The sequence below is a fragment of the Hibiscus syriacus genome, unplaced genomic scaffold, assembly GCF_006381635.1.
Source record: "Hibiscus syriacus cultivar Baekdansim isolate YM2019G1 unplaced genomic scaffold, ASM638163v2 tig00110472_pilon, whole genome shotgun sequence".
Lineage (NCBI taxonomy): Eukaryota > Viridiplantae > Streptophyta > Magnoliopsida > Malvales > Malvaceae > Hibiscus > Hibiscus syriacus.
In genome coordinates this window covers 3,113,502-3,125,704 of record NW_024062752.1, presented here as the reverse complement: position 1 = coordinate 3,125,704, position 12,203 = coordinate 3,113,502, and the positions used below count along the sequence as shown (strand labels likewise).

The window sequence follows — 12,203 nt, the reverse complement described above, 5'->3', positions numbered from 1 at the left end:
CCCACGGTGGGGTTAATTTAAAAGAACTTACTATTTTTATAAAGGATTCCCTTCAATCATGCAATGCCCACATCAATTGTACGTCCCCCTTACCGTCCCCCTAATATTAGTGCATCTTTTTTATTCTAGTTACTCAAATTTAGACTCGATGTTAAGATTTTAAGAAAAAATCATAAAAGTTATAATATCGTGTATTAAAATTAATTTCCAGATATATAAAAAAATTATAAATAAAATTATGAGATCCAATAAAATTTATGATTTTTTTTTTAAATAGGAATGAATAGTAGGAATTCAACTCTCTCTCTCACTTTCCCTCCCTATCCATCCTCGCACTTTTAGGCCCACATTACCCATGGCTTATGACTTAAACCATCCCATACCTTGTCTCCCTCGTTCTTTCCCACTCAATCTATCCTTCAAGGCCTCAAGTCACCTATATAAATACCCTACACTACTACAATCCCATCACCAACACTATTGCTTAACTATAGCTATATCCCCCTCCATTTATTCCATCCAATAGCTTAATCCATACAAACAACAATGTCGGTAGTATGGGTTTTCAAGAACGGCGTGGTTCGTCTAGTCGAGAATCTTGGGGCTGACACTTTAGATGGAAGCTGACAAGGTTTGAACATCAGTCAAAAATTTCTTATACATACACCGTCTAATGAAGTGATCACTTCCTACGTGTCCTCGAACGTATGTTATTATCTCTAGGATGGGAAAGATACTATGGTAATCATGATCTTCTTCAATTTCACAAACGATCTACTATTCATTTGATTTCGCTTCCCAAAGTTTTCAATAAATTTAAAACTATGCACATGTACGATATTGTCGTAAAAAATCGTAATGTGTTCGAAGTTAGGGATATGTAATTTCATCTTCAATCTTTTTCTTCTTTATTGGTTTGTTTAAAGCTTGGGTGGTTTGTTAGATTAGGGTTAATAAAGTTAATGTCCGATTATTTATATATTGATCACAAAGTCATCCTCCCTAGTTATACATAGGGATGGCAATGGGTCGGGTCGGGTCGGGTTTTTGGGCCACCCGATCCGACCCGAGAAGAAAGGGTTTTTCACCCGTGATCCGACCCGACCTGACGAAATTAAGGTTTCACCCGACTCGACCCGACCCGAATATATGACTTAGAAACCCGACCCGACCCGACCCGAAATAATAATAAAAAAAATTTATTCAATGAAAACAGTGATTTAATTGAAAAAAATTATATATGGAGGGACATTATTGTAATTATCCCTAAATATATAGGATAAAATTATATATATTTTTCGGGTCGGGTCGGATCGGATTTTTTTCACCCTAAACCCGACCCGACCCGACCCGAACAGTACATTTAAAAAAAAACCCCGACCCGACCCGACCACGATTTTTTTTAAAAAAAATCCGACCCGATCGGGTCGGGTCGGAACCCATCGGATTCGGGTTGAGTTGCCATCCCTAGTTATACACACGTCGAATATGTTATCTCGATCAATTATAATAAATATTGATAACACAAATAATTCATTCCATATTTGTTGTAATGTTTTTTTATCACAAACACGTCGAATATGTTATCTCGATCAATTATAATAAATATTGATAACACAAATAATTCATTCACAAAAACGGCAATTTTCTAATATTAAAATTTTAACATACAAATACGATACAAATAAAATATAATATATATATTTTTTAAAATTTATACAGATGTAAGTTATTAATATCTTAAAATTTACATAAATATAATAACATTTATAACACTATAAAATATATAAATATGGTACGATCTCATGGTAATGTCACGTGTAGGTCTATCGAATATACATGGAAGGATAATGTGATCCCTTTAGATAAAAATTGCCAACTTGCAAGAGTCGATAAAACTGAGTAAATGAATGTATATTACGTATGGTACGTACATATAGACAAATATCCATATACACAAACATTTGAAATAATTTAATCTTTTACCTTAAATTTCAGTATTAATGACAATACTCCACAGAAATATTTGGAATTTTTGGGTAATGCCAGGAAGAGTTCCAAGCACGTGCTCCTTTAAATCTTAGCCCAATTTTTATTTTTACAGGCACTATAAACTCGTGTGGATAAGGGTCTTATCAACACGTGTTGAATTGCAAACAAAATCCCATCAAAGATTTTTATTTTTGACTTCGAAAAAGAAGTATGAAAAAATTATTCTAGATTTTGATTTCAGTCGGTTATGGCAGTCGAAGCCCATCCTTGGTTGAATGGGCTGCAATGATACATTGATATTGAGTAGTCAATTCCCTTCCAGTTGAGCTGTTTGTTTCCTGAGAAAGTGGGAGAAATAGAAAAAGAAAATAATGGAAGTCATAAAAGAAGATGATGGGGAAGAAGAGGAAAAGCTTAGCTTCTTTCTTTTGGTCCCATCCACAAAGGATGGGACAACAAGCAAAAAATACCCCTTTGTTGTCTCTCATGTGTTTAACTGCTTTTATAATTAGTTTTTGCAAGTAAATTTCTTGTTAGAAGAAGGGAGTTTTTGGAAACACTGAGAACTCGGTGTACTCGGCCAAGATCATTGTTCCTTGAGCCACAAGCTGTAAATAAACGATCCCGGATTCACTTTGTCCCCCCCACCCCCTCTTTTGAGATTAAACCGAGTTATCCAACGAACTGTTCGAAATTACAAATAGCCGGTGGACTTATCTGCTTTAGTGGTGGGAATTATGCGCAGGTGGTGGTAGCAATAAAGCCAATGAAGTCTCTACAGTGAATCATAAAAACCTGGGTTCGAATTATGGAGTCTTGTTAGGTCCATCAGAGCCATGGTTTATGTCAATAGGTCCAACGGCCCAAAGTTCATGACATTGATTACCAAACTACATACATAATAATGGGTATGGCTCGGGCCGGGTTGGGTTTCCGGCTACTCAAACTCAACCTAAAAATATATATTATCGACCCAAAATTCGATTCAATCCGGATTTAGTGTGACTTCATAAGACTTGAAACTCAATACGTATTTTAATATAAAACCTGAAGTCGATCCGAAACAAATATATGTATGAAAAATTATTCATTTTATTTGATAAAATAGATATATAATTGAAAAAATAATATAGAGATTTGTACTATAATAACTATCTCTAAATATATAAGGTATAATTTTATTATTTTTCAAGTCAGGTTAGGTTAAATCGAGTATTTTTCATCATAAAACTCAACTTCGACTCTATCCAAACTTATTCTCTAAAAAATTTGACCCGACCTAATCCAAATCTACTTTTTTTTAAACTCGACTCAATAAGATCAGATCAAGTCAGAAACTTGTCGAGTCTTGTGTACATCTCTATGCATATATGTGGTGTTCAATTGGGGCCTCTATGTTAATGGATATAAAGATTAATACATTTTAATTTAATTTTAAATTATTAAAGTTATTTAAATTAATTTGAATTTCGAGTATGAATTGGATTTAAAATTTATAAAATTTGAAAAATTAAAAAGTTAAAAATTAAACCGATGTTTTTTTCTTTAGCATGTTTTATGATTTGATTCTCGATTTTTTTTATTTCTTCAACTCTGACTTAATTTTAAGTTAATTTGTTGTCAATTTTGATTCACATATTCGTAAATCATTGTAGAACATTTATGTAAGCTCAATCCCTCTTTTTTATATAATAAATTGTTGTTGTTTTTTCAAATTAGTCCCTCAAATTTATATATTTTTCTCATTTTTAAATTTTATTTTGTTTTAATTTTTTTATCAAATTTAAACTTTATGTCCCTCTATCGTTATAAAATATTTATGTAATTTCAATTCATCATTTTGGTGCTAATGTTAAATACTTAAATGTAACAAAAAAAAGGAGTGAGATTTTTAAATTGAATGATGAAATTAAAAGTTTTGAAGTTAGATAACCAAAAACAAAAATAAAGACAAATATAAGTAGTAAAAAAACAATTGGACTATATCACTTAAAGAATGTCAGAGGTTCAGATTCTGACGTTTTTTAGTAGAGCATATAAGATCGAAATAATAACTCTGTATTGAACTTCTATAGTACTCGATCAAAATTAATTAATTAATAAATCAAATATCGTAATTTCAATCACTTCAGTTAAAAATCAAACTCAAATTTTATTTGACTAATCAATATAACAATTCAAATCTGAGTTTAACTTAATAACAAATAAATAAAATTAAAAATTTATCAAATCAAATTCAAATAACTCATAAATAATTTCAGTAAATTTACCGTATGAACAAAATTCTCCAATCCAAATCAGAAAATCTCTCCTATTCCAATCGTTTGCTATAAAATATGATTAGTCAGAAAAAGAAAACAAACTTTAGTGCCGCAAGAAAAAGACGTGAGCGTCCCCTTTATGCCATCAATCAGCATCAAAACGCGCTTAAAATCTGTCGCTAATTGCTTAACGCGACACATGGAGGATTTTAGCATTTAAATCTCCTTTTGCATTCACATGATTTTGGAAGACGAGAAAATATACATTTCTTTTTCTTTCTTTCAAGACCTATAACTATCAACACTCTCATCTTAGTTGTCCGTTAAAGGGCTCTTAGTTGCCACACTTCATTATTATGCTTTTGGTTTTAAATGCTCAACTTATAAATAATTTTAAACCTAACCTTAATTCAAAATATACGTTTAATATTTTTATATTAAATAATTAATTCAATTATATTTCGTTTCTCAAGTTTAAAACAATAGAACTTTATTGGTCGTATAATCTGAAAAAAATTAGACGAGATAAAAATTTAGTATTACACAAACAAAAATCGACAAGAATCCTGAAATATTATTAAATTACAAATTTTGGAATAAATAAGAGCTTTTCCCACTTTCCATATATCTCATCATTGATTACGAACACACTTGTAGATTTGATAATAAGGTTGTCACTTATTGGTAAACTTGGCCACTTATTTTTTTCTTTTATTTTCTTAAAACAATTTCTTACAATTTTTATATTATTTACATTAATTACTATATATAAGTTAAAAGATATTGAATATTAGAGAACCATTAATTGGTCGAGTGATCAATGATGTTTATGTTTTATCACCTTGTGAGAGAGTGAATCCCGACATTTGATTTAATAACAATATTCTTTACTTAATAAAAAATATTAAAATTTTAAATATATTTGATCATATATATATAATATTTGTTATATTTAAACATATTCGATCATATATTTTTTTATTTATTATATTAAAGGTATTAAGACTTGGTAAATATCATATTTTTTAAAAATAATTAAAATCCAATGACGATGCCTTAAAATATTATCCCATTATTGTTTTTCTTTTTCATTTTGATTATTTATTTACTTAAAAACATATGAGGTAAAAAAGTCAAACTACGGTTAGTGGATGTCCATAAAAGGATTTTGATACATAAATTACAAGACGAGCCGCTCACGTTAAAGTAAAGTGGCATCATCGCAAATAAATTCAAATTTCAGTGGTAGTCTCTTAATACCAATTGCTTATAAACTTAAAAGCCTGCCTTCCTCGGTGCATCCCTTAATTTCCACAACCCCAACAAAATGCGACGCTCTAGAATCCCCATTTTCCTCGCGATTTGCGCTATCCTGGCCGTCCATGTGGCGGTTTCAGCTTCATCTCCGACGCTTGATTTCGCCGGCGGCCACTTCCTCCCGATCAAATCGGAGTGCAGCGGGTCCATCGCCGAGTGCCTGATGCAAGGCGGGGAGGACTCTTCGGATTTCGAAGCCGAGTTCGCCATGGGATCCGAGATCAGCAGACGCATTCTAGCGACTACTCGGTACATCAGCTACGGTGCGCTGAGGAGAAACACAGTGCCGTGTTCCCGACGTGGTGCATCATACTACAACTGCCGACCTGGAGCTCAGGCAAATCCCTACTCACGCGGCTGCAGTAGAATTACACGATGTCGGCGGTAGATTAATTTATTTAAGTATTTTTTAATATTAAAAATAACAATATTGTTTGATTTTTAATTGTGTGTTGTTGTCATGTTGATTAGATGAATTGTTGTTTATATATTTTCCCGAATTTTTATCAAATTCGTATATAAAACAAGTGACTGGTATAAATTTGAAGATTATTCGATTAAATATCTTGTGGATTTAATTTCATTTATAATTCCATTTTATTTATTTTTACTGGATTTACTCTTTCATGTCTAAATCTTTCGGGTGCATGAATTCGATGTGGAGTTTAGGCTGGTGGTATTTTTAGTTTTTTTTTTATTTTTATTTTTGGGTTTTTTAAGCAAATATGAGATTTTTGTGGTTTTGAATTCCAGTTTTTGTCTGAGATTTCGGACAAAAGGGCCCAATAAAAGTAAAATTTTATTGATGAAAAATAATTGGATGTTTAATGCCTCAAATTTAGATAAGATGTGAAGTCGGTGTGTTTAATTAAAAATTAGTTTTAAGTTAAATTACACCGACGATCATTAATATTTCAGTGTGACATCTGTCTCTGCTATTTATTTAACAACAGTTTAATATGATACGTTAACACAATTTATTTGGTAGATTTATTCAACATAAGTTCCCTATTCAATTCTAATCACTATATTTAATCGTTTAATCCATTATCTATTTTTATGGGTTAGGATAATTTTGGGTAAACTCAATTTACTAAAATTATATTTTCTATTTGAAGTTTGATCTAATTTAAGTTTTGAGTGATTTTACTCGACTAGAAATTCAACTCATTTTTTAGATAAAAGTTACATCTGATCTAGTCCATATATATAAACACTTTATCCATCCCATAATTTTTGTCATATGTCGATCATTTAAAAAAAATTACATACTAAATGGCATAAAATGAGAGGAATAATAAAATTAAGTTTAAAATATGATCATTAAATTTAATAGCTTTGTTTTGATAGATGTAAAAGAATGAAATAAATATGAAAAAACTATATACTTGTTATAAACTTTTCTTATAAGATATTTTGAATATAATTTTTAATGGGATAGAAAGAATGTATATACATAAATTTTAATTTTATTTGATAAAGTTAAAATTTAATTGAAAAAGTTAATATAAAGATTAATATTATTGTTATTATCTAATATTTTTAAATATATAAGTTATTTTATGTTTTGAGTTAAATCGGATTAGATATATTTTATCTTAAATTTAAATTTGAATAGACCTGAATTCATAATCTAACAAATTCATTTTGACCCGAATTTAATTTTTCTTTAAAAGAATATGTCGATCGAATTTGAACATACTTTATCGAATTTAGATTTATGTACCCATTTTTATCTATTTCCATCACCACACAAACTCCTGTCACAAATAATTATAGTCATTATCAATAATTAATCATCAAAATTTTATCATCCTCGTTACATTAATACACAACGTCTATCACCATTTGATATAAAATAACAGTCTTAATCCATCATCAATTTCATCAAATCATTATTACACTTGAATAATCTAAATCTGTTGTTCATCAATGGTATAACTTTGTTTTTAAGAATCTTCAATGGTGGAACGAGAGCAAGGTTTAACGAAGTGTTTAGGGATGATGAGGGACGATGAAAAATTTTATAATCAAATTAATATAAAATATTAAATTTATTGATTTATTTAAAATTAAGATTAATTTAATAGAATACATAATTAATAAAAACAAATATATTATTATAAAATTTGTTTAATTATTATATCAATAATTTTATTTGTAATTAATGGTTGATTAATGATCTGATTGAAATCAAATTGAAAGTCTAGTAACCTAATCAAATTGAAAGTCTAGTAACCTAATCAAATTGAAATCAAATTTTGTCAGGAGTGTAATTTAATCATTAATAAAAACGCAGAGCACTATACAGAGTACGAAGTCGAGTTACAATTTTCATTTTCGCTGTTGGGAAGTTGAAAAATCCTACCTTTTGTATGGGGTTTAAATATCACTTAGGTCGTTCAAGTTCTGGGGTTCACTATCCGACTTGAATTGGTGATTTTGGTTTTGAAGGTCCTTCCTAAATCTTTTCCCTTTTCATCTTTTTGTTCAAATGGTTGTTCATTTTTCGGAGTTCAGAATTGTTAAATTTTTTCATGAATGTTTCAGTCCCCATTGCAATCACACAAACAAATCCCTACATTCAAATCTCCTAGATTTTCAGCTTTCCGAAAAATCCAGATTTTCTTTGATGGATCAAAGTCCCGGAAAAATCGACTTCCCGGTCGAACGGCACCGTTTCGAGACTCTCTCGTTACCCAGTTGCTAAACAGAATTTCCCTAGAGAAGTTCATGCCCCTGTTTGTCACCTTCAATTTGGGTTATCAAATCTCCTAAATTTGAGTGAGAGATATAGTTGTGCGAGAAAGCAAGCTGTTGATACTTTTAGGTACTTTAAGAAGGAAAAAGAAGAGCTTACTGTGGAGGAGGATAATGAAGAGAAATAAAAAAGGAAGAACAATGTGGAGGAAGAAGAGAGGCGTTTTCAGCCATCATCTCCTTCTGGGATGACTGAGTTGGACAATGCGAACTCGATAATGGTGAATGCATTCGATAAGTTGTCACTGGACCATGAGGTTTCTTTTGTTTACTAATGTTTTAATTCAGTTCCATTGTTGTTGGCAATTGTAAATTTTTTCATAATATTTGGAATTGAATTTGTCATTTGTATCAAATTTCAGGTTATAACTAGTGAACTTTTTGACCCTCTTACGAAGGAAGAAATGACAGATGTTCCCTATGCTTTCTCTGCAAGAAACAAGTTTGTAATAATGTTTTTGTTAGTGTTTGATTATTTGATTGGATGAACACTTTGTGGTGAAAATATTTTGTGCTTGCTTTTGCAGGAAGAGGATATTGGTCTCTCATGAGAATTCAAGCATTGATATTCGAGGTGAAGTTTTGCAATGTCTGAAACCAGACACATGGTTGAATGATGAGGTTAATTTCATTTTCTTTCAGTGTTATATCTTGTGCTGTGTATAGTAGATAGATAGTAGTCATTTGAAGGTTTCGTTAATTTTTCTGCAGTCAATTAGGATGTACTTCAATTTAGTCAGATGGTAATCCAGTTTGAACACAAATTTAATTTCTCTTTTGCAGGTCATTAATCTCTATCTCGAATTATTGAAAGAAAGGGAAAACAGCGAGCCGAAGAAGTTTTTTAAATGTCATTTCTTCAACACCTTATTCTACAAAAAGGTTGTTTCGATTTTCGTTTTCCTTACTTGCTCTTTTGTTTAAGTCTTCATAACTAACTGTTTCTGAATTACCTTTCCCTTCTGCATTTTGATTCTTAGTTACTGAATCCGGAGAGTGCCTATAATTATAAAGGTGTCAAAAGGTGGACTTCACAAAGAAAGTTGGGGTACTGCCTGTTTGATTATGATAAAGTAAGTATTTGTTCCTTTTTTCCCCTATAATCATTGTGTGATAGAATGCTTTGTTTATCCTTTAATCAATTATCCCGTTTTGCTTAGATATTTGTACCGATACACAAAGATGTACATTGGCGCTTGGCAGTTATCAATAAGAAAGATCAAAAGTTCCAGTATCTTGATTCACTGAGAGGAAGAGATGCTGAAGTGCTGAATGCATTGGTATGATTTTCGGTTGCATTTTTTCTCTTTAGGTGTCTAATTATTCTGAATGCATGTGATTAATTGATTTAAAGTGCATTAGGTAGTTTAATGTAAGAGGATTTGGTGTTTAAGATCCTGTTAATTACAAGACTAATTTCCTCTATGTTATTTGGAATTTGGTTTGAATGTTGGATCGGAGTATGTACCCGACACGTCTATGTTAGGTTTTCCATGTATTTGGCGGGTCTTTATATGGTTATATACACGATTTTTGGAACCTCTGAGAAACTTGTTTAATATTCGTTGTTATGTGCTAGGCAAATTACTTTGTTGAAGAAGTGAGGGACAAGAGTGGAGAGGACATCGATGTAAGCTCTCGGGAACAAGAATATGTTGAAGACCTTCCCGCACAGAAGAATGGGTGTGTATTTATTAGAGATTGTTTCTTGAAATACGTATTCTTCATGAGCTTATTACGTTGAAAAAAAATTATATTGTTTAGTAATGTATTACGCTGTAGCTCTGTGTTGTTACAACTCTTTATTTTTCTTGAATTATCATGTCCAGCACATTTTCAGCATGGGCATGGAGATATGACCTTCCAAGTACCCTCCAAATAAATGGAAAAATTTAGAAAATTGAACACCCCCATTTTAAACTCGTGTTCTTATCCGACACTAACACCCAAGTTTGAGTAACATAGCCGTAACTTTATAAGTATACAATCCTTTGGCTCCAAATATTTGAGGGAGCCTAATTAAGTTAGTAATTACAGCACCTTTTCCCCAGGGTGCTCATAATTAGTTAATGAAACTGTAACTGCTAGTTTCATGTACCTTGCATATTGGGGTTTGATTGGTTTCCCTAAACAGTTTTCCTTTTTTGTACAGGTTTGACTGCGGGATGTTTATGTTAAAATATATTGACTTCTATAGCAGAGGTTTAAGTCTTTGTTTTGATCAGGTATGCCTGTAGGCAGTGATGTACTATGCTCATAATTCCCCTATATACCATTTGTTCTATGTGATTAAACTGCAGTAGTTAGATAAATTGTCTTTTGGATGTAAAATGTGTTGTGTTCATCTGCAATAATATGAGAGGCAGAAGAACATGGAGTCCAATTATTTTCTTTGATCACTTAGAAAAACTTTTATGAATGTCTTCGCCGGGGCATCCACTGCACAGATTGCTGCTCGGTAGAAGTTTCTCTGGAAATGAAAGCAAAATGATGATTCAGTGTCAACATTTTTTTTTTTGTAGAAACACATGCCCAATTTTCGTCTAAGCACAGCCAAGGAAATTCTGAGATTGAAAGCTGATTGATTCAGAACACGAACACTCTGGCATTGACAATGTATAGGTATGCCTGCGAGTCTAGTTTTTTGACATTGTATGGTGTGCAAGAGTTTGCTCCTACTCAGATTGTTTAACATCTATTATTTCTGCGAAAGACGCATCTGCGACCGCAATTCAAATCCTAGGATCAGTTCGACATTAGCATACAAGGCAAGACCAGTTAAGATGAAGAGTAGTCTTGGAAGTTAAGGTTTTTGCTTGCATCTTTTTCCATATACACCATGAAAGTGTCCATCTTCTTTCATCAAACATCTTCCCATATACAGATATATGTATGTATGCATGTTATGCTAAGAGTAATCAAATATAGTTTCTATTTACCCTTTGGGTCTTCCTGCATTTGCAAATATTATTTCCATCATTCTCAAGCTATTCAAATAATTTATAAAATAAAAAAAGATCGAATTAGAATATTTCAATATTTGATTCTATAATTTGCTAAAAGTTTGTTCATTTGTTCAAACGAATTCAATCAGTTATTTTTTTTGTTGAAAAATTTCTACTTAGAAGAGTTTTTGTTCCTAATGGTATTTATTTAACTCAAAATGGTTGTCCCTTGTTCCCATATGTAATAAGATAAGAGGGGAGGTAAGATAGTAGGTTGCCCCTAACACTAGGTTGAGAGCAACTTTCGCAGAAGACCTTCAAATTATGATATGTCCTCCATGGGACTCGATCCTACGACCTCAAGATTAAGAACCTTGTGCTCTACCAACTGAGCTGGATGGTTATTTCTATTTATTTAACTCACAGCCTAGGAAAAGAAAAATGTGTTAATTGATAGCTTTTAATCACATACTCTATAAATTGTTGACTTTATTTTACTTTTTTTAAAATCTTTTAGATTTAACACGATATATATGTTCTGATTTTCCCCCTAAAAATCAAATTTATATTTATTAAGTAATTATATTCAAATGATCTTTTTGATCATTTAATTTTTAAAAGTTACACAATTATCGTTAAATTTATCAAATCATTATAAAAGGATCACATCAATATTATAAATAATAATAACATTTGATAATTTAATGATCATTTTCTAAAAGTTGGATATTTTAAAAGATAATTTTGTAACTTCACAATGATGTTTTATAATAATTCGATAGATTTAATAACTATTTTGTAATTTTCAAAAGTTTAATGATTATAAAATCATTTCAGTAAAGTTAAGTGACCTGTGATTTAGTTTTACCAAAAAGAGGATTATTAAAGCCCGGTATTGTTGGTCATTTCTACTCTCTTTTTAAATCTC

At 31.1% G+C, this 12,203-nt stretch overlaps 1 protein-coding gene and 2 pseudogenes across 1 annotated transcript; all 3 read left to right on the top strand.

Moving 5' to 3' along the window:
- Positions 1 to 486: 486 nt before the first annotated feature.
- Positions 487 to 884, top strand: LOC120127951 (annotated as a pseudogene).
- A 4,675-nt stretch (positions 885 to 5,559) lies between these two features.
- LOC120127950 (protein RALF-like 33) lies at positions 5,560 to 6,133 on the top strand. The gene has a single exon (XM_039145753.1). The coding sequence runs from the start codon at positions 5,581 to 5,583 to the stop codon at positions 5,956 to 5,958; it is 378 nt and encodes a 125-aa protein (XP_039001684.1). The 5' UTR covers positions 5,560 to 5,580; the 3' UTR covers positions 5,959 to 6,133.
- Positions 6,134 to 8,019: 1,886 nt separating this feature from the next.
- Positions 8,020 to 10,977, top strand: LOC120127948 (annotated as a pseudogene).
- The last annotated feature ends 1,226 nt before the right edge of the window (positions 10,978 to 12,203 follow it).

What these genes read in the sequence shown, in the direction of transcription:
- LOC120127950 (XM_039145753.1), top strand. Translation starts at nt 5,581, where the DNA reads ATGCGACGCTCTAGAATCCCCATTTTCCTCGCGATTTGCGCTATCCTG.